Source organism: Clarias gariepinus, chromosome 11 (assembly GCF_024256425.1).
Source record: "Clarias gariepinus isolate MV-2021 ecotype Netherlands chromosome 11, CGAR_prim_01v2, whole genome shotgun sequence".
Classification (NCBI taxonomy): Eukaryota; Metazoa; Chordata; class Actinopteri; order Siluriformes; family Clariidae; genus Clarias; species Clarias gariepinus.
The window spans coordinates 5108571-5131118 of NC_071110.1; the positions used below are offsets into that span (position 1 = coordinate 5108571).

Consider the following 22548-nt stretch of genomic DNA (forward strand, 5'->3'; position numbering starts at 1 on the left):
AGGTAATCAGCCCTCCGTCTCTCTCTTCTCATCTTAGGCAGATACCTTTCTTCCTCTCTTATTTGAGTTTCACACTCACACACACACATATTAACGGAAAGACTGTTTTATTGGAAAAATTAGCAAGGAACATTGCTAACAACTCTTGCGTGAGCGACACTAATGGAATCACTGCTGTTAAGTAAGAATAAAAAACAAATTAACCTGCACTTTACCTTTGAAAAAAATCGCGACAGAGCAATGTTTCTGTCTAGAGCAGAGAGAGAGAAAAAGAGAGTGTGTGTGTTAGTGTGTGTGTGTGTGTGTGTATGTGTGAAGGCACGAGGAGGAGGGTGTGTGTGAAGGGGCACGGTGTCAAATTACATACATTATGGCATGCTGAGGGAGAGAAAGAAAAGGGATCTTTAACCTCTCCAATGAGACTTTGGTTTGCTTTACACGCCCGCACACACGTGTGTTATAATAAACAGCACATGCGCGCTGTACACACGTGCTTACAAACACAAAATAAATGATGTTTTATGTGCACACACGTGGTCACAGTGTTATAGTAAACAGAACACACGTGCACGGATGTTGATTATACCAGTAAGAGACGAGCACTTAGACCTAGCAGGGGAGACGATTACCCACAATTCCGCAGCGCAAGAGAGAGAAAAACCGTTGGCTCAGTTGTGATAACCTGACGCTCAGTGTCAAAACAAGAAGTGCATGCGTGATACATAATAATAATAATAATAATAATGCATTTTATTTAAAGGCGCCTTTCTAAACACCCAAGGACACCTTACAGCAAAACATCCAATAAAATAGTAACAATATAAAAATCAGATTATAAAATTTACAACATAAATACATCCATCACACATCAAAATAAAAAAGAAAGCTGCAATTCACACGTAAGCCTGAGTAAAAAAAAGAGGCTTTAAGACGGGATTTAAAAATATGAAGACTGTCACTGTCCCATTGTACTTAAACGAATAAGTGGCGGCACGAGAGGAATAGAATGAATCGATCTAAGAGAACGAGAAGGAGTGTAAATATTTAGAAGATCGGTAAGATACGGAGGAGCCAAACTATGTAGAGCCTTAAATGTAAGAAGCAAAATTTTAAAATCAATAAGATACTTAACTGGGAGCCAGTGTAATTGCTGTAGAATTGGAGTGATGTTATGATACTCGGTACTCGTAAACCAAGACTTGTTTGTGTTCCAAGTCAAAATTTATTATACATTATACACACACACACACACACACACACACATACATATATATATATATATATATCCTCAGTAAAATGCTGAGGAGTGAGCAAAAGAGAAGAAATCAAAAGAGAAGTGAAGTGGCTATTGCTCTCAAGATAACCGAGTTTGTACATTGATCAAATAAAACTGGGAACTCACTTTATCAGATTCAGGAAGCGCTTGGCTTTCCCATGAATACTGTGGTCCCTTGTGTACATGCGCTAAAGGCTGCAGTGACCAACTCAACTCAAAGATGGATATCTGAGTACAGGGTCTGCCAAAGGCTTTTAAACTTGCAACCACATTAGAGTCTCAGTTGGATGAACACTTGCATAAGTCTGCCTCATCAGGGGCATTGCATAAGTCTGCTTCATCAGCTGCTGTGACGTCTATCAGCATGGTTAAGAGCTATTTAGTTGAAGCTAGCTAAATTTCACTGATCTCAGATCCTGCACAAAGATAAGGACAACCAGCGGTGGCTTATGTGGCAGTGAAATACTTCACCTGTCCCCAACAGGTGTCCCCTCTGAGTGTTTCTTTAGCATGTCCCCATCGATCCAGACTGCTTCCATCCCATGTGGAGAAGCTTATGGATATAAAATATAACTTGGAGAAATTTAAATGAGAGTATGGTAGTAGAAAATAAACATGATTTGCCTTTTGTAATTCATAAATTATTTGGTTAAATAAAGTGGAAAAACAACAACAACTACAAAAATATTGTTAACCTAATTTTTGTTAAGGTTGTAATTTGGTAGACATTTTGGTACATATGAAATACATAACATCTGTATTTTTTACTTTAAAACTAATGCAGTAGAATAAAACTTGTTCAGCCAGATCTCTCAGCCAGGGGTTAAGTAAGGTTTAGGTTTTGGCATACAGTACTTCAGAGAGAACATTTTGTAATGCTTTTTGTTTGTTTACATTCTGGCTGTTCAGCGTCCTCCATTCAGGGCGGTGGTGGCAGGGTTCACAACGTTCAGAAATCAGTTTATTGTATTGGGTGTGGATTAGGAACTGAATGTTGGATTTACAATCATTTTTAGGAAAATCATAAAACAGATATATTTATATATTTATAACTATAATAATAATTATTTGAACACAGACACACACATAAAGTAAGGCAAAAAAGTATTTAGTCAGCCACTAATTGTGCAAGTTCTGCTACTTAAAATGATGAGAGAGGCCTGTAATTTTCATCATAGGTATACATCAACTATGATAGACAAAACATCTGCAATAGGTAAGCAGCTTGGTGTGAAGAAATCAACTGTGGGAGAAATTATTAGAAAATGGAAGACATACAAGACCACTGATAATCTCCCTCGATCTGGGGATCTGGTCCGGTCAAAAAGATCACAAGAACTGTGAGCAAAAATCCCAGAACCACACGGAGGGACCTAGTGAATAACTGAGTGAAAACCTCCTTCCATCAGCAAGGGAATTGAAGATGAAACGTGGCTGTGATGACAATGACAATGATCCCAAACACACCGAAGGAGTGGCTTCGTACAGTAAGAAGCATTTCAAGGTCCTGGAGTGGCCTAGCCAGTCTCCAGATCTCAACCCCATAGAAAATCTTTGGAGGGAGTTAAAAGTCCGTATTGCCCAGCGACAACCCCAAGACATTACTGCTCTAGAGGAGATCTGCATGGAGGAACGGGCCAAAATACCAGCAACAGTGTGTGAAAACCTTGTGAAGACTTACAGAAAATGTTTGACCTCTGTCATTGCCAACAAAGGGTATATAACAAAGTATTGAGATGAAAGTTTGTTATTGAACAAAAAAAATATATATTTTCCACCATAATTGCAATGCAATATGCAAATAAATTCATTAAAAATGCTACAATGTTACTTATTTTGTCTCTCATAGTTGAGGTATACCTATAATAAAAATTACAGGCCCCTCTCATCTTTTTAAGTTGGAGAACTTGCACAATTGGTGGCTGACTTAATACTTTTTTGCCCCACTGTATATATATATATATATATATATATATATATATATATATATATATATATATATAAATCCGTTACATTAATCATATGACCAAGTTTGACCCTAATGGCTTCCCATAATTGCAGTGAGGTAACCAGGCTGTGTGTGGTAATGATTTAATAAAAAGCCTCCTGATGGAAGTTTGGATAAAAGGTGCTCGAGCTAACTTCAAAGGGAACTATTTTTTATAAGAATGCAGAATTGACTGGGTAGTGTGGGGTGTGGCAAACCTTTGAACCCGAATGCTCAGATATGAAAATCAGCAACCTAGAGCCACAGCCGCATGAGCCACTGATCCAATGTCATACATTAAAACAATTTGAGGGATTTTAATTTAACATTTGTTAAATGTTAATGTTTGAGATATTATGATGTTATAAAACGTATTAATCTATTTATGAAAACTATAACTGTGAATAACTGGATACATTTATTTATGTATTTTATTGATTGACAGTACTAATATACAGTACATACAGTGCGTTCATAAAGTTTTTCCGCAGGGGCTACGTAGAGTAAAAGTAGTGTGTTAACGCGGTCTTGTTTGGGGCGACCAGTCTGTTGGACGTATCCCAGGAGTTCTTTGTGGGAATGTTAAACATCAAAGAACCTGTTTTACTAGTGAAGCACATTTTTAAAGCTGCTGATAAATATAGTAAACAATAATAAAGATTTAATTTGTGGAAAATTTCAAGCAGCTTTTCCTGAGACAAGAATACCACATCGCGATAAATTGACACATGAATGAGAAGAATAATGCGGTTCATTAAACAAATATTTTCCCATACCCTACATAACCTAATCTGCTTCCAGTCCCTCCACTGGGAGGGACGTTTTAAACACACATTATATACAGGTGCATCTCAATAAGTTAAAATATCGTTGAGTTGTCGATTTATTTTAGTAATTCAATTAAATAAGTGAAACTTGTACAGTATACTACATGGATTCATTACACACAGTCTTTAATTTCTTTTAATTGTAATAATTAAGGCATACAGCTAATGAAAACCCCAAATTCTGTATATTAACATTATTGTGTAAAAAGGAGATTCATGGTATCACACTCAAAACAAAGGTTTCCCGAGCCTTTAAATGGTCTCTCAGTTTGGTTTAGTAGGCTACACAATCATGGGGAAGACTGCTGACTTGACAGTGGTCAAAATGATGGATGGAAGGAAAAAATGTGATATAAAAAAGTGGACAAGCAACAGGGATGGCCACAGCCTTGAGAGGATTGTGAAAGGATGCCCATTCAAGCAAAGATTTTCAAGGAGTGAACTACAGCTGGAGTCAGTGCTTCAAGAGCCACCATGCACAGACGTATACAGGACATGGGCTATAACTGTCGTCACTCTTGAACCAGAGACAACGTCAGAGGCGTCTTTCCTGGGCTAAGGACAAAAAAGGACCGGACTTTTGCTCAGCGGGCCAAAGTCCTCTATTAGGTGGAAGAAGATACAGTAGGAGAGGCACAGAATCCTTTGCTTGAGATATAAAGTAATTGATGAGCCATTTGGGGAGCCATGTCACCTGCTGGTGTCGGTCCACTGTGTTTTATCAGGTCTAAGGTCAGCGCAGCCGTCTACCAGGAAGTTTTAGAGCACGTCATGCTTCCCTCTGCTGACCAGATTTATGGAGCTGCTGATTTCATTTTCCAGCTGGACTTGGCACCTGCTTCAATAACACCTCAGCAGTGCCACAGACTGATCGGCTCCATGCAACGCAGCATTGCTGCAGTAATTCATGCAAAGGGAGCCCCGACCAAACATTGAGTGCTGTACAACATTTCTGTGTTACAAATCCCTCTCTCTCTTTTTTTATTTATAAACATTAATCATCAAAATCATTAAACTTGAAATATATCATTCTAAATGTAATGAACCTATGTATTGTTTTAGCTTGAATTGAATTACTGAAATAAATCTACCTTTTGCTGATATTTAAATTTATTGAGATGCACACAATCATGGTGAAGGCTTACTTGAGAGTTGTTTAGAAGACGAAATGTGGTAGAAAAAGGTGCACAAGCAACAGGGTTAACCGCAGCCTTGGGAGGATTGTGAAACCATTCAAGAATCTGGGGGGGATTCACAAGGAGTAGACTGCAGCTGGAGTCAGTGCTATATATATATATATATAAAATCAGGATTGTGCAGTATATGGTGACATATCCTTTTTTCAGCACAACCTAGGCAATATGATGAACTAAATTGTAATATATACATTATATATATACACATCCATACCTTTTTTTAAACACACACACACACACACACATTCACATAGGCAAAATAGCACAGATGTATTATATCACAGGTTTTTATGGTTGTTTTTGGATGTTTCTGTGACTGAATAATGTTAATAATAAAAATATGCACATTTTGTGAACAAACACTGCCTATAATAAAATAGTCCATTTACTTATTTCTAACTGGTTATTTTAATTTTTAGTCTCTGCTATCTCCCCTCTCCCCTTTCTTCTCTAGCCTCATGTCACTTCAGACGGAGCATAAATACACACCACACTTACAGATCAGCTATTTAATATGCTTTTGTTCCTTCCTAAAAACAACAAATTATAATAAAATGTATAAACTTTCTATTTGTATCTTCCTAGTTACTGACCTACTTACTGATTTAATAAACTACGGACTGAATGAATTATTCACTTACCAGCTGTGACCTACTCTGCTTACTGACTGAAGGTCGCCTCTGTGACCAAATAATAATAATAATAATAATAATAATAATATGCACATTTAGTGATATCTCTGCTAGCGCCAGAGCGAACTGTCCCCTACTGGTTAACCAATCGCAGATGGCAGATGGACAGATTTTTATAAAGGATTAGCCGATGTACTGTATACTCTATGTGTGGGAAACACTGCATATAATAAAATTGTGTTGTAGAAAACTACTCCATTTTACTTATTACATTATTACTTATTACACATGTAAATATACACCACACTCACCAATTTTGCTATTTGTATCTTTGTATATTGAGTGCTGAATTACTGACCTACTTACTGATTTAATTAACTACTGGCTGAATTACTCACTCATTGTCTACACCGCTTTATCCTGTATTAAGGGTCGTAGGGTCGCAGGGTTGCCTGGAGCCTATCCCAGGAGACTTAGGGCCCGAGGCGGGGTACACCCTGGACAGGGTGCCAATCCATTGAAGGGCAGACACACATACACACACTCTCACACAGTCTTTCACACACTATGGGCAATTTGGTAATGACAATTTGTCTTGCCCCCTTTAACTACAGTACTAATTTCCTGATCTAGTTGTGACAGATTTATTAGTTACTGTCTAACTGATTAAAAATGCTAACTGACTAACTAAGTTAATTACAGACTTACAGATTGCATTATTGACCAAAAGCACTCTTTAGAGACATAATCAGTTGTTGACCTAATTACTGATTGTTAAGGGATTTAATTAAGCACAGACCTGATAACTGACTTTAATATTAATTGACTGAATGATTGGGTTACTTAAGTTCCATCCAGCCATCTAGGAACCTCTGTAGTCCAACTAGGGACCATGGAGACCAGTGGTGACTATTGTCTTTATTTCCATTTTTTGGACCGTGGTAGGACCTCCAGTCAACATTTGCACTCGCATTCATACATCACTGGCAATTTGGGAACAATTAGCCTACACTGCATATCTTTGGACTGTGGGAGGAAACCGGTGTACCCAGAGGAAACCCACCAAGCACGGGGAAAACATGCAAACTCCGCGCACAGAGACATCGAACCCGGACCCTGGATGTGCAAGGCAACAGTGCTAACCACTAATACCCCTATCTCACCTATGCGGTTTGACCTACGGTAAGATGCGGAGTTAGGCACCGTGAGTCGCTGCAATTGCCTGCCGACGTTCCGCTAACCTTCCACGAAGTTCTGTAAGGACCGCAAGCTTTCGCGAGGACCGGCCAAAAAATGAAACGTTTAATTTTTCGCGCGAAAAGATGGAAACGTACTCACAGCACCAAAAACCGCGTAGGTGAGATAGAGGTATAAGTCACTGTGCCGCCAATTATTGACTTAATTCCTGATATACTAAGCGACTCAGCAAATTACTGATGCCTAACTATTGCCTCTCTTAATTACTAACTTACTGTCTGACTTATCCATTATCTGACCTTACTGATTTACATATTAGTAACTTATGGAATCTCAATTTTGTTCATATTCAGTATTTAAATAGAACAAAGGTCTGTAATAAAGTACATGCATGTAGTGTACATTTTTAAAGAAAATGTTTAGGTATGTAAATAATTAAATCCCATAAAACTGTATTGTTTCTTAACTTCCAGTACTGTACGTCAGTGGGCACTGAAGTCAGATAATGATAACATGGTGTTTCTGGTTGCTTTAAATACCTTGTAGTAGCAATTTTAATTTTACTTTTTATAACAATGACATGGATAAGCAAAGCTTTTTAAAAACCTCACAAAATGGGATTTGCGGATTGTCGTGTGACCGTGTGGGTATATACGGAAATGCAGTAAGGGAGAAAGTTACGGCTTTCCACACAGGAGGAATGGTGAGACAGTGACCTGTTTCCTGTTGTGTTCTGGCTCTCGGGAGCTGATAACGGTGCTGTCAGCAGTTTCAGCTTAGCCTTGACCATTGAATGGCAGCTCAGCCCCTGCATTACAACACACATTCTCTCTCTCTCTCACACACACAGACACACACCTCCAGCTTATCTGTCTTAGAAGCGTTTTGCCGTTTTCTCATTTTCTTACAGCTTTGTAAAAAAAAAATCATTACCAAAAGTCGTAAAATTAAATGAAGTGTTGTGACTTCCTCCGGCATGTTCTAAGAAAAACTGCACATTAGGCATCTCTCAGCACTGAGCCGGCTGTTCCAGCTCATCCGATAAAACCTGCAAGACCTACATTTACTACTACTCTGGTGATAAATTCATAAATTCCTATGACGTTTGTCATAAATTAACACTTAATGAAATTTTAAGGAAGAAGTCTTGCCTGTTTTTTTTTTTTTTTTTAGACTTCATCTCATTTGAATGCATCTCTACTCATCTCTGGCTGCAATTCAGATTACCATGCAGTGCACTACGTATGGTAATAAAAAGGCTTCAGTTCCACAACAGCATCGTGCGATAAAATAGGAAGGATAAAGGGAACTGAGGTTTCGACCCTAGATTGTTTTGCTAAGTGCTTATTTTCTGCCAGTTATCCGGAGATGGATGACGTGAATTTTGGCACCATCTGGATTGAAATGTTAAAAGGAAGGATGTTCATGGAAAAGGAAGACATGAATGAGGAAGGAATCAAAGAATTAAAAAAATGGGTTGCCTGTTACATGATCCATGACCAAACATAAATCACAATTGTACTGGGCGCTCGAGAGAAATTGTAAGACAATCTTGACCATTTATACTGTATGTGGTGTGTGTTTAGAGATGGTCTTCTGCATACCACGGTTATAATGAGATGGTATTTTGACTTACTGTTGCCTTTCTATCAGCTTGAACCAGTCTGGCGCTTCTCCTCTGACCTCTGACATCAATAAGACATTGTCATCGCCCATGAGAACTGCACTCACTGGTTATTTTCTCTTTTTCAGACCATTCTCCGAGGTGGTTGTGTGTGAAAACCCCTGTAGCGCAACAGTCTCAGAAATACAGCACTCAGAATAGCCCGTCTGGCAGCGCCAGCCATGCCACGTTCAAAGTCATTTCAATCACCTTTCCTGTCCATTCTGATGCTCGGCAGATCGTCTTGACCACGTCTACATGCATAAATGCATCGAGTTGCTGCCATGTGATTGGCTGATGAGATAGGTACTTTAATCAGCGGTTCAACAGGCTGTTAATGATAAAATCATTTCTAAAATCAGGAGCAGGTGTTGTGGCTGCAGAACAAACCTTGGTGTACAGTTTTAAGGCTGAGAGCCGAGGTTCTGACCTTGCGTGCCTCCTTAAACTCCGGCCTTGTTTGGCCTGGTCTTTGGGTATCCATTTTTAATTAAGCAAGACAAAATCTCTGGCAGCAAGACAAACCCTGGTTTAGACCTACAGGATGGTGTTTCACACGTAGCCGGTAATTCTGGTCTCTAAACACAATGACTGCACTGTGGATAAAGATAGATTTCTGCTGAAGCTTCTTATTTCATTTAACCGTGGAGCTTCTACCTGTAATGATCTATGTGTGTGTATGTGTGTGCGTGTGTGTGTTGTGTTAAATGCAGCCTGTCCTACTGGAAATTGATCCCTCCTCAGTAATAATTGAGAGATTTTCCATTTAGTCAGTTCTTTAGCATGAGCACAAAGGGCCTGTAAACAGAACCACGAGGCTTCTCCGGAGCTGATGGACTGTGAAGCCGGGACAGAAGAACAGCAGGATGAAACCTTTCTGTTCGCATTCACATCATGTCTCTTGTTGACATATGGATTGGATTTGACCCTATTTTCTGTTGTGGTAATGTAAAGGCAAGGTGGTAGACGCCGATTAAACGATTCGCAGTAGCTAATGTCATGGTTTCACGCGCATGCACTGAATATGATCTGATTTTTGACATTATGGATGACTTTCTTTAAAAGTAGCGATTAAAATCCATTTCCATCTGCCTTCTGGAGTGTTTTTTTTTTATTTTTTAACCCGATTAAGTTCCTTAATCCAATGGTTCTTATCTGTTTTGTGGCTGACTGCAACTTCCCAAAATGTAGGTTGGATTTCACCACACTCTCCCTCTGGACTCGGCCTAAATCACACTTCAGCAAACTCTGTTTTTTTGCTGGGTGGATGCAACCGTACTGAAACACTTTAACTGTATTTAATCCGCTACTGATAAACTGTAAATCAGTTGCATGGATACCTCAGCTTGGATGCTAGGGAACAGTTTGTCACCTGGGACAGGAGTATCCCATTGGTTAACATCTCTGATTGTTGATCATGGGTTCAAACCCTCGATCCAACAAGATACCACTGTTGGGCCATTGAGCAAGGCCTTTAACCATCACCTGCTCAGATGTATAATGATTATCCTGGTGATTTTAATGTTTCTTGTATGACATCAAATTATTCGAGGGGTGTTCGAGTGAAACCGGGACTTGGGATGACTTTTCTTGTGAGTAAGGGCGTAAACCTGATTGACATTTACTGTACAGAAGATTTCTAATGCAGTACGGTGATGAGACTCTTACAATCTTTTAACTGCGCAAACATTTGAAAGAAGGGAATACGTCTGTGAATGACGATCCCACCGCAGTCGTTCCCGTGAATATTCCACAGTAAGTGGAACGCCTTCCTTAAAAACCATCAAGGTATAATGTTTTCCAGTTCACTGGAGCCAAGGAAACTTTGGCCTCTCAGGAACTCCTTTAACTCCTTTTCTTTAATTGATCACCAAAGACGTTCTGTTATTGCATGACATCATACTGCCCACTGCACCACTTGCACATTTCCGGACCTTAAACAACACAATAACACCAAACCTGTTTTTAGGTGCAGTAGATGCTGGCTGGTGCAAAACGATAAAATCATATTTAAAACCTTTGTTGAAAGAGCTTAGCTTATTTCTTAACATTCAAGCAAATAGTCTTGTGCTGAAAGTGAGGCTTTTTCCGTCTCATTTACGGCAAAATGTAAAGTGTGATTGCAGTTAACTCTGCCCTCCTAGTAGAGAGCTGCTTCTGACTGCAATAAGGAAAAGCGTCCGTTCAGTCCATCAAAATACCTTTTATTTCCAAGTCTAATTAGCATTTAACGTCATTTGGTGAGTCGTAACATGCTTATTATGACAACAAAGCCTCCGAGTATACGCTTGAAGCTGTCTTTAACTCAGATCTGCAGATCGGGTGCTGACTTGTTCGCTACATGATGCAGGTGAACAGCAGAAACAGCGTCTCTCTCTCTCTTCGTAACTTGGAATAAATTGTAAGTGTCGATACATTGTTGTACTTCATCTCAAAAAATGAAAATCAAGTTTGCAAATCATGCAAGTAAGTTTCAGATATTTTTTAGGCAAATACGTTTTGGCTCATCCTTAATAATCTACGGTTACTATCACTACTAAGAAGTTTAAATTATAGATCATATTAATAAAGTTCAACCGTATCAAATAAAACATCCCACATGCACACACAAAGCAGAGTAAGATGAAGACATCAACGACCTGATACTTGTTTTTTTTTTTTTCCATTATGCAGTTTGAACAGTTCCCTGTTTATCATGGCCTCTTTAGTGGCTGACCTACAACATCAGCAGTCTCGTTTTTGCAAGCCGAGTGGAGTGTGCTGTCCTGTTACGTTTAATTCCGTTCTACCTGTCACACACATTATTATACTGCACACACACTTACTTGCACACCACTCTACACTAAGAAGAGATTTACTCGACCCATTTTCAGCAAAATATCCCTGAATAAAAAATGTGATTGCTATAAAAAAACAATTTTATAAAGTATATTTGGTTTGTTTGTATGACTGTTGCAAAAAGGGGTGTGTTTCGTACTAATTATTGACTATTGCTTAATGCATGACTTGGTTTGTCAGAACATAAAAGTCAATACTGTAATTCCTCTACATACGAACATTCGAGTTACAAACTTTCAAAGATACGAACATGCTTTACACATGTTTAATTGGAGAAGTTAGATCAAATGTCCGACGTACATATCACGTATAACGTGCATGTGGCGTGCAGCCCAGATGTCCGGAAAAAAGCATTAAACGCAGTGAGGATGAAGCTGGTACTGCTAGGAAGTGCCAAGCAATAACGATGGAGACAAAAGTGAATATAATTGAGAGAATGGAGCGAGGTGAAAAGATGGCAGGCATCGACAATTTGTTCTTTTAACATGAATCCCACAATCCCTCATCAGCACAATTCTAAAAAGATTATGTTCATTTTATACTGTGTATAGCCAATTGTGTTAGTATCCTAGTACCTGGACAGTTTTTGTTGAACACATAGAACTTGGCTTAACAGCACCACCTGCAGTACTGGAGACAGTATGCAAGCTCGTACGCCGTGTAAATGCGGTTTCTTCTTCGTACCAGGCTCACAAATGTCATCTATGCATTAAGTATCCTGAAGCTTAGTGAGAGTTGTTCTGACTCAATGGCCCAGTTGTTACAGCTTTACAGGGGGGAGTCTTTTAACTCGTTTAGCTACTGTACCCCATGTGTGAAAATGATTCCAAAACCACTCTTTCACATTTTGGGTCCTGGAACATATTGAACATATTGGAGTAAACCTATGCCATCAGAAAAAGAAAAACTTCATAGATGTGATAACCTGGTGATTCAGTACATTCAGGTCATCACCTGACGTCTTAGAGTCTAGACCTGACCGACTGAAGCAACCCCAGATCATAACAGATCGTCTCCAGCGGCATCAAGCGCTTCCCTTCTTACCCTGACACACTCATCGCTCTGGAATAGGCTCAATCTGGACTCATCAGACCACATGATCTTTTTCCATCACTCCAAAGTCCAATTTAATAAACTGAACTCAGACGTTTAAGTGATCTCCGTTTATTATAATTTCTCCCTGACGTTTCTTCTCCATTTCTTTTGTAAAGTTACCAGTTCAGCACTGCCATTCCAGGTTTTAATAATGTGTTGGACATAATCCAATCTTTGCCAAAGACTCGTAATTTCAAATCTTCTTAGTGTTTTTCGTTTCTTGATTCAGGCCAATAAATTAGAAATTTTTTAATATGAAATTGCACCTTTTTTTGGATAAGCAGTGTAGAATAAAATATGCTTTTGTACATCACATTCTCCACTGCTATTTAATATGACCTTGAACACACCAAGCTTGTTTTTTTTTTGTCCTATGTGAAATAGCCTTGGAATGGGTCATCATGACTCTTTGGCTGTCGGATGTCGGATTTGTTTTACATATAAAGAAAACAAAAATGCACTCCGTAAAATCCAGCTTCCCGGTCGTGCAAGCTTTATACTGGAATAGCACGACCACTATTTCAGCCAAAGTTTGACTTGAACCTCTAAATCATTCTACACTTGGGACGGTTGTGAGAAAAGCAGTTGTGTTCCTGGATTGAGGCTGGTGGTGGTATCTGAGTCAGCTGATATTTTCTGCCCTCTGTTCCACCTTTCTGCCTTTTATGTAACCACGCCTCTGTGTATCTGTGCACATGCTGGGATGTAAAGTAGATATGCTTTTCTTTGCTATCACATGCTGTCCAACTCCTCTGTGTGTGTGTGTGTTTATTACAATTATTATATGCAATGTGTGGCGTGTGAAGGTCGTGAAGGTCCTCCTGGTTTTCACAACACAATAAAATGCATTATAAGTTTCATCGGTCTTCTCTGTTTACCAATAGCCTCCTTGCACAAAATACAAGAGCTCACTTTATTTGCATGTTTTTATTTTATTTTTATTTTTATCAGTATCTCTCCTCCTGGTTGCACTTCTTTACTACTGGAGTGTAAGGGAAATGTGTGTGTTTGCATGGGTGTGTGTTTATATTTCTTCCACTGTATATCGAAGGCTGTACGATAGCGTAGTGGGTATCACTGTGGCCTCAGGGTGACCCCCTGCAACCCTGCACAGGGTAAGCGGTACAGATAATGAACTATGAAGGTGACACAGTCATGTCACATGATCACTGAGGTCCCAAATGAAGCAGATTTATAAGGCCGTCATCAGATATACTACAATATTAGTGTTAATGTAATCCAGTATGTTTTATGTGTGTATAGTGTCCAGAACAGGTGCTCTTCCCTGAACATTCTCAGGAGCATAATTACCACTAAACAAAACACTAGATAAGTGCGGTCATTACAGGTGGAAGCTGCAGATTATCCTGATCTGAGATTGTCCCAGGCTCCTTGTTTCAGCAAATAAATTGCCTACTTATCTTAAAACCGGCTTGCTGCATAAACACATTTAATTCTAATCTCAACAAATAAAGAGAACCCAGCGTTTTCAGCTGCTCTGAAACGACCAAAAGACTTTAGTTGGTTATGCTGGTTGATTGAAAGTCACCAGAACATTCAGTGCACTGCAGCGTTCAATCCCAGCACAGTCGAACAACGTCCTGGTGCTAGACACCAAAGCACACATCCAGAGACCCTGCAGAGCCACACTCCAAGGGGCTAGACGCACCTCATTGGCACAAGGGGCAGAAAAGAGGAAAACATCTCAGGACACACAAGTCATTAAACCTCGAGATCAAAGGACCAACGTTATGAGATGCTTTTCTGCTTACCATGGTTGTAAAGAGTGGTTATTGGCGCTACCGAGCCTTCCTGTCAGCCTGGTGTACATTCTAGGAGATCAGCACTTTCTAAAATACGCATGTATGATTTTATGCATTGCACTACTGATACCTTATTACCTGAATAGCTCATTACATGAAGGTATAAAAGGTCTTGCTAATAAAGTTGACGATTTAAGATTTAATTAACACTTACAGTTTCCAATCCGTTAGTTTTAAACTGATTTGAAAGTACGATGTAGCATTATTATGTACTGTAGTGTTACAGTATGATGTGATAATCAGGGATCCTGTTATCAGGTCAGGTTTTGTCGTTCTGATGCTTTTCGTGCCTGATTACCGAGTGTGAAATCAGTCTTCAGTGCCCGTCTGCGTCTAACACGACCAATTCAACTCAAATTATTCCTCATAATGAGAGACTGATGAGAGGGAAAGGTCTGACAAAGCTTGACGTACGATTTAACTCCGACAAGCAGATGCTGTTTGTATCGCATTACTTTCTGATTACTGTTAAAAGATCAGGAAACTCAAGTGATTAGTTTGGAATGTGTAAACAGTATTTTGTTTGTAGCCGTTTTGTTTTATAGGAATTCGTGTCTGGCTGGATGTGATTACCACAGACAAGTATTTCAGCATGCTTCTTAATACTGAGGAAACTGGAAAAAGAAATCCGTTTCACTCCATATTCACTCATAATAAAGGTCTATAGTATGTGAATAAACGTATAATTAACTTTTAAAGTGTGCAACTGTGTATATTATTAGATACTAAGGCAAAAGAAAAATGTTTTATCAACATGGACTAATTACATCTTTGTATTATTTGGGAAACTTCAGGAAAAGTCATAACATTTTAGGCAAAAAGAATTTAGTAATGTAGTGTGTTATGCATAGTACCACATACAGTAGGACTAAACACTTTGATCTGCTTTTTCACACAAAAACAATCTCACTAATCACACGTATAAATGCACATTTGCTCATTTTGCACACCATGAAACTTTGAAATTGACCTTTGAACTTTGCACATTATTCTGCAAATTGTCTTGCATTTTTTTCAAATGCCATTTTAATTCAAGTCTATTTCCTTCTTATTTTATTTTATTATTTGTACACATTGTGACTTTTCTACAGCTAACGTTTTATATATTTTCTATATCTGTATAATTTTTTCTCTTATTTCATACTTTATATTCTTTATTAGAAAACTTTTTTTTTGGAATTTTTAGGTCATCAGCGGTCGAACAAGCATTTCACTTTATATCATAATGTGTTTGACTTTGACTGTAGAATTTTTAAAGTCCAGTTATGCAGGTGTTCCTAATAAAGTGGATGGTGCGTGTACACATTGTGATAAAAATATCCTATCTCTATGAAGCAGGCAGATGTGTTTGTGTTTTTATGGTGTTTTCCAGAGGTTTCTGTGGTTTGCTCTCCTAAAACGTAGTTCCATTTTAAAAACGATAAATCACACAGGTCTACAAATATATGTAAAAAAAAACTAATAAATGATAAACAGTAAGAAAATTTACCAATTGCCCCTTAGAAATCTGCAACAAGCCACTTTTTCTATATTCTAATCTAAAGAATGATGTCATTCCAAATTACATTTTAATCACACATTTTCTGAGGGCAAAGTCCAGCCAATGTTAATATAACATGATCGGTTTATGCGACATCTGTGTAACCTCCAGTGTGTGTGTGAAAGTCGTCCCACAAGCCACGCCCCCGATAACCCGCCCACCTCTGATATTCCTGCTGTTATACCCCTATCTCACCTATGCGGTTTGACTATACGAGGACTGACGCGCGGAAAGATGGAGACCTAATCACAGGGCCAAAACTCGCGGTGAACCATGATCGGGAAGACCTGCAACAAGCAGAACACCTGAGACTGTTCCGACAAAGACTGACTGGATTAGAACTGGAAGCGTAATGAGAAGATTATTGCATGTCATCCAGCCGGTACATGGATGGATAGTTTCAGACGGACCTCGAACACTCCACATGTGGGAAATGGAGATTGGGCCAAAAACCATTCCTTTAATCCCTCCTAATATTGCTTTAATGATCTCCATGTGAAGTGAAGGAATACATTTCCGTATGTAGCACACACTTTGCATGCAATTGTTTTTCATCTAGTCTTTAACCAAAGTCTGTGTGTGTTTGTGTTTTTCCCGCAGTGGGAGTGTATGTGGACCTTCATCCTCTTCGGGACTTTCACTCTGCTGCTGTTCTGGCTTTACTTCTGGTTAGAAGCAAGCAATGACTACAGCGCATATAACTGGTGAGCTTCAGTTCAAAACACTTCTATTTGTGTAGCACTTTTAACAACAGACGTTGTCACAATGGAGCTAAATATAACTCTCTATTCAGTGAAGCTGCTTTGTCATTGGCATGAAGTCATCATGAAGTGAAGTATTATGGGAGTGTTTGCTTTGCGTCTGTGTCTTTGTGGCTTTTTTGTAAAAGATTTCAGTTGAAATTTGACTACCTGCGGTGAGACGAGGTAAAAGCAAATAAAAAACAACAACATATTGTACTGTATACGAGCGGTGTTCAAGTCAAACCAGGACTTTTGATTTCACAGAATATGTTACATATGCTACTCTAATGCATTTACAGTATCCCAGTGTTTCACTAGTGCTTGGATGGGAAGTTTTCTCCTCACGTTGGAGGTTGCTTGCTACACATCTGAAACGCTGGCCTCCCAGGAGCGCCTTTAATACATCTTTCCCTTGATAAATGTGTTCTGTGTTCCGCACACTCGTCCCTCGTACAATACCATGCACTGCACCAACTAACAAGAACTAAGTTAAAAGGAATAATATTTTTTTAGGTCGTGTTGCAATACTAATCAATGATTTAAAAGACTAACTTTTAACTTTTTAAAATGTTTTAAAAAGTTTTATTTGCTTATACCACGATTAAATAGATTTATTTCACTTTTTTTCTTCTTCTTGCGTGTCCACAATGAATGGTCTATGAACGTACCACAGACAATACAGAGTACCCATGATGCACTCTGGTGTTTGTTGGGAAGGGATTAATTCAATTCAATTCAATTTTATTTTTAATAGCGCTTTTAACAATTGTCATTGTCGCAAAGCAGCTTTACACAATCAAACGAATTATAGTAAATCAAACGTCTGTATAGTAAATATGGAGTCCAGGTAGTAATTGGATTAGAGAGTAAGACACCAGATTGAAAAAAGTTACTTTAGCTAATAATAAAATAATGATTTAAATATAATTGTCATAACACTAAACAGAAAAAGGAATCTTAAAACCAAGATCAAATGGTTTAAATGTAATATTATTGTAAACAAAGCCAGATTAACTAGAGTAATAATATACTCTGATACTCCCATTTTTTATGAGATGAACTCAAAGATCTGAAACATTTTCTACATACACAAAATAACCATATCTTTCAAATATGGTTCTCAATTAAACAATCTATAAAATAAAAAAATAAAAATTATCTCATTAAAAATGGGAGCAAAAACAAAAGTGTTGCGTTTATATTTTTGTTCAGTATAAAATTGGATTCCTTATTGGTTGTTTTATCTTGTCTTCAGTAAAATGATAATTGGTGGTAGAGTGAGTGTTTTAATAATATTTTTTTAATTTTAAAACTTAGTATGTGCCTTCTTTCTGTAAACAACAAAAACAAACAAACAAAAACATAAAAATATATACTATGCTGAAAATTTTAATTACTTTCTACTACAGCAACAATAACAAGCATTTAAAAAATGAATTTATATTATATTTCATAAACAGTGCTTATTTATATTAAAGACATATATTATTACATAGAAGAATATAAACAATCTGTTGTAGATCTCATGAGAAATACTACATACAGTCCCTGTGAAAAAGTATGTGCCCCTCCCTCATTTTATTTATTTATTTTTTTGCAGATTGGTCACACTTATATAATTGAGGGAGAATAAAAGACAAAGATAACCCAATTAATTACAAAATGCAGTTTTTAAATGGTGATTTCATTTGTTAATTTTTTTCAAAAGCTGTCCAGACTAGTGCCAGAACCATATTACGTTATTAGTTTTATATCAATGACTTTTTCACATGCAGTTAGGCGTTTTTCCCATTAATGAACAGAGTCATAATTATTTTTTTTATTTATTTACTCAGGTTATTTTTGCATAATATTGAAATTTGTGACAAATAAGTGTAACAAATATGCAAATAAATCATACTTTTTCACAGCACTATACTATATTAAAGTAAAGGACAATATATATTGTATATATATATATATATATATATATATATATATAGTATATATTAAAATTTTTTTAACCTAAAATAAAAAGGTTTGTGCTTTTTCAGTTCTTGCTTTCTTTCACTGGTTCATATTCTGTGTTCGTTCTCATTGTTCTCCATCTTCATCCACGTCTCTCATACCTTTCATATGAGACAGTATCATGAAGGACGTCTTGTCTCAGGATGTCCTCGAGTTTAAAGCCTGTGAACAAACTGGCAAAGTGGGAGATTGTAATAAGGAGACGTGTCTGTGATATGACCTTCTCCTGGCGTCCTCAGGGGAACGTCATGGCTGATCTCAGACCAGCTTCATCCTGCAGAATTAAGCATTGAATGCCAAAAGGAAGAGCTGTTGACAGCATTGCTTTTTTTTGAGTAAATATTATGTGTGATGAGTTTAACAGCACTGTGAAATATAATTCTCTGGTTTTATACAGTTTAAATGTTTTTTCAAAGAGCGTGTTCACATCATGTCAGAATTAGATAAAATACAAGATGAGTAATTTCTTTAAAAACGCTCTTACGATGTTATGTTAGCGAGACATTGAAGGACAAACAATTTTTTTTTCAGTCCTGACCCCGCTCCAGGCGATTTCCACATGTTTGGGACATTAAAGGAGTTCCTGGGAGGCCAGTGTTTTAGATGTAAAGCAGGGAGTCTGATCATGACTTGCTATCTTGATGGTATGCAAGCACTAGTGAAACACTGGGATAAGTGCATTAGTGTATTGTATAGGAAAATAAAGGGAGTTTTTACTCTCATAACTGTGAGAACATATTAAACCCAATCAAAGTCCCGGTTTAACTTGAATGTCCCTTGTGTATGTATATATCAATGTTTCACGTCACATTATTCATATACTGTAAATTGCTTCGACTTCAGTTAGACAACGTGTCAATCTCGAGGCCTTCGGGCCAAACACAGCCTGTGTGAACTTGCGAAAGTAAGACTGAAACGTGCATCTGTGTTTTCTCACTAGAGGAACATACTGTACATGTTAGTGCATGTTTGTTTTCTTTCTATTAATTTAGCTTGTAAACAGATTTGATGTACAAACTTGTAAACAGTTACAAACTGCCCTAATTTCCTGAACACATAACGAACGCAACACTATAACAAGTAGTGCAAACAGCAGTTCTTTTGAAAAGGTGACGTTTGTTAAACGCTATTAGTTGCTGTCGACGGAACTGTTCCCATTTTTTGCACAACTCAGTGAACTATTCTTTCTCATCGGATTAAATGAAAAGAGTCTTTCATGGCATAAGATTCCAAAGCAAGAAAAGTCAGTATAGGGTAGTATTTGGGGTATGATGTCAAATTAGCATGGCTGCTCACGGCATTAGAGTAAACAAGTGAAAACGTCTTAGCTTTAAATGATTTTTAGTCGACCCCCGAAATTCGCAGGGGTTCCGGTCCTAGAGCACCCACGAATTGTGAAAAACTTTTTTCGGATGTGGTCAAAATATGCCTATAAATGCCTATTTGCTAAAACACTTTAATTTAAAGTCTAATACATTACCCTTAAAAAAAATTTATAAAAGGATGTAAAAGTAAACCCGTATACTGTACAGTACTGTACTGTTGCGTCACCCGCAGTGCTAGAATGTAAAATACCGATGTTACCCCTCTATATGTATTGTAATTCATGAAAGTGCGTTTTCTTTGATATGTGCTGTCGTTTTCTTTGGGATCAGTACTGTAGGGTAAATACGGTAATAATTCACCGTCCCAAGCTGCGTTTTCCTCTACGGTCGATTTGTGTGGTCTCTACAGTACGACGAAATATATACAGTATTATATTTTATATGGAAATTTTGCTGAATTACTATTTATGTATAATTAGTAAAATTATATTGTTCTTAATAGTTTATCATTAAAAGGCATGAAAAATTTTATATTGCCATGAAAAAGCCATAAAAAAACTGAAAATTCCGCGAACAATTATTAGTTTGATTATAAGGAGAAATCTGCAAATGACTGAGGTTGTGATATCTAAACCGCAACTTTGACTTTAAATTAAATATACAGGTACTGTATAAGTCAGCGTCATACAGATGTACAGTATGGGCTCTTTGCACAGCGAGCTGTGATGCACTGGGTGTTCTGGTGCCTTTCTTTCATAGCCAGCATTGACTTGCTGGTGATTTGTGCTGCATTGGCTTTTCTATTGGATCAGACCGGACGGGCTGGGCTTCGCTCCCCGCAGGGTTGGGTAAGCCTTGGTTTGCCATGATCCTATCACCAGTTTACTGTTGTATACTGTAGTTGGTGGTCTACTGTAAGTAACAGTTCACTGGAGTATAGTGTAGGTGGTACTATTATGGCTAATCGGAATAAAAGTGAATAGTCATGATGGTTAAAAATAAATTTAACCATGCATGTAGAATGTTGTCAATAAATGTATGACATATTTATTTTTATTTATAGCCAACAAAGCACCTTGTAGCCCCACTGATCAGCAGTATCATAGTGATAATAATAGTAAAATGGGAAAAATCCAACAAAAAATCCACATATTGGTTTGCATTTGCGGTAAAATGCTATTAAGTTTATGGCCAAGCCTACACTCCTGCTTTGAGGTCAGTCGAGGACTAGTCATCAATGCTAATTGGGTATTCTTGGATTTTTCTCACAATGGACTGTATTCTGCTACAACATTGTCTGCTAAATGTCCCTGTTTCCTAACTGAACTTGACAACTGAGCGCTAAACACAATCACCTTTCGAAACCTTGGCTAATTTTAGCCATTTAAACTACCATGTTTTGCTAACAAACAGATTTGATTGACAGTAGAGAGATAAAGACAATCCCTTTCATCAAGACAAGTGTGGCCAATTATGCACTTTTGGATGTTTAGATTTATTTTTTCTTTTCTTTGGCTAGCACAAATTAGACGTAGCGGATTACACAATCACAGCTTCTTCACAGGGTGGAGGGTTAAAGTGTGCTTAAGATAACAACTTTACTCCTTCCTAGCAATTAGTTCTCAGAAACCTAAATGTAAAACACGTCCACTCAACTTATGTAAATGTACAGTAGGAGAAGTGATACTATACCAACTAGAAAAGACAGCGATCTGCTTTGTACTGTTCATTAGGACTGACAAGGAAAGAAAAAAATTGTAATGACTTTTTTTTTTAATTATTTCAAGGTTAGTTTTCTAAGGTATATAATTTTTTTTATTATTTAATTGGTTCTGAATTGTGTTTTTTTTACTCAATGTGGTGCCTAAATATTATGCACTTGGTGAGAAGATTACCTAGTTTTATAATTTTTTTTATTTGATTGGTCAGAAGAATTATACAATTTCAATAATAATATAGTTTCCGGAGGTTTTATTTCATTAACTTCAAGAAAGAGAAGAGTTAGTAAAGAATTTTATTCTGTAGCTGCTTTTTAGCTGCTATAATGTACAGTATGTGATAACAGGAATAATACACATTATTGTGTAAAAGTCCTCCCCTAATTTCATATATTAAATTCAATTAAAAACATGTTGTTTATGGAACAACCTCAGCAGCGACCTCATTTCCCCTCTCGTCTGTTCCGACCACTCAGCATTCAGCAACACCGGTATAATAATAACCGTCTGATCATCTGTCATCATCTGCACCTGTTTCTCACTGGTTCATGTCTTAAGTTAGAAGTTTTTTGTATGTTTGAATGATTCATAGGTCACTGTATGGTGTAACAAACAAAAAAACATTCTTCTGAAACTGCTTAGATACAGGGACTGGACTGAAAATAATAATAATAAAAAAAA

The 22548-nt window shown here is 37.6% G+C and overlaps 1 protein-coding gene across 4 annotated transcripts in view; it reads left to right on the plus strand.

The window, feature by feature from the left end:
* gdpd5b (glycerophosphodiester phosphodiesterase domain containing 5b) overlaps positions 1-22548 on the plus strand; it is a 68063-nt gene that overhangs the window by 25126 nt on the left and 20389 nt on the right. For all 4 annotated transcript variants that reach the window (XR_008361359.1, XR_008361360.1, XM_053507831.1 and 1 more), the window contains exon 3: positions 16675-16778. Coding sequence is in view for 2 of the 4 variants with exons in the window: in XM_053507831.1 (XP_053363806.1) it covers positions 16675-16778 (104 nt within the window). In the remaining 2 variants the exon portion in view is untranslated. The remainder of the gene's footprint in view (positions 1-16674; positions 16779-22548) is intronic.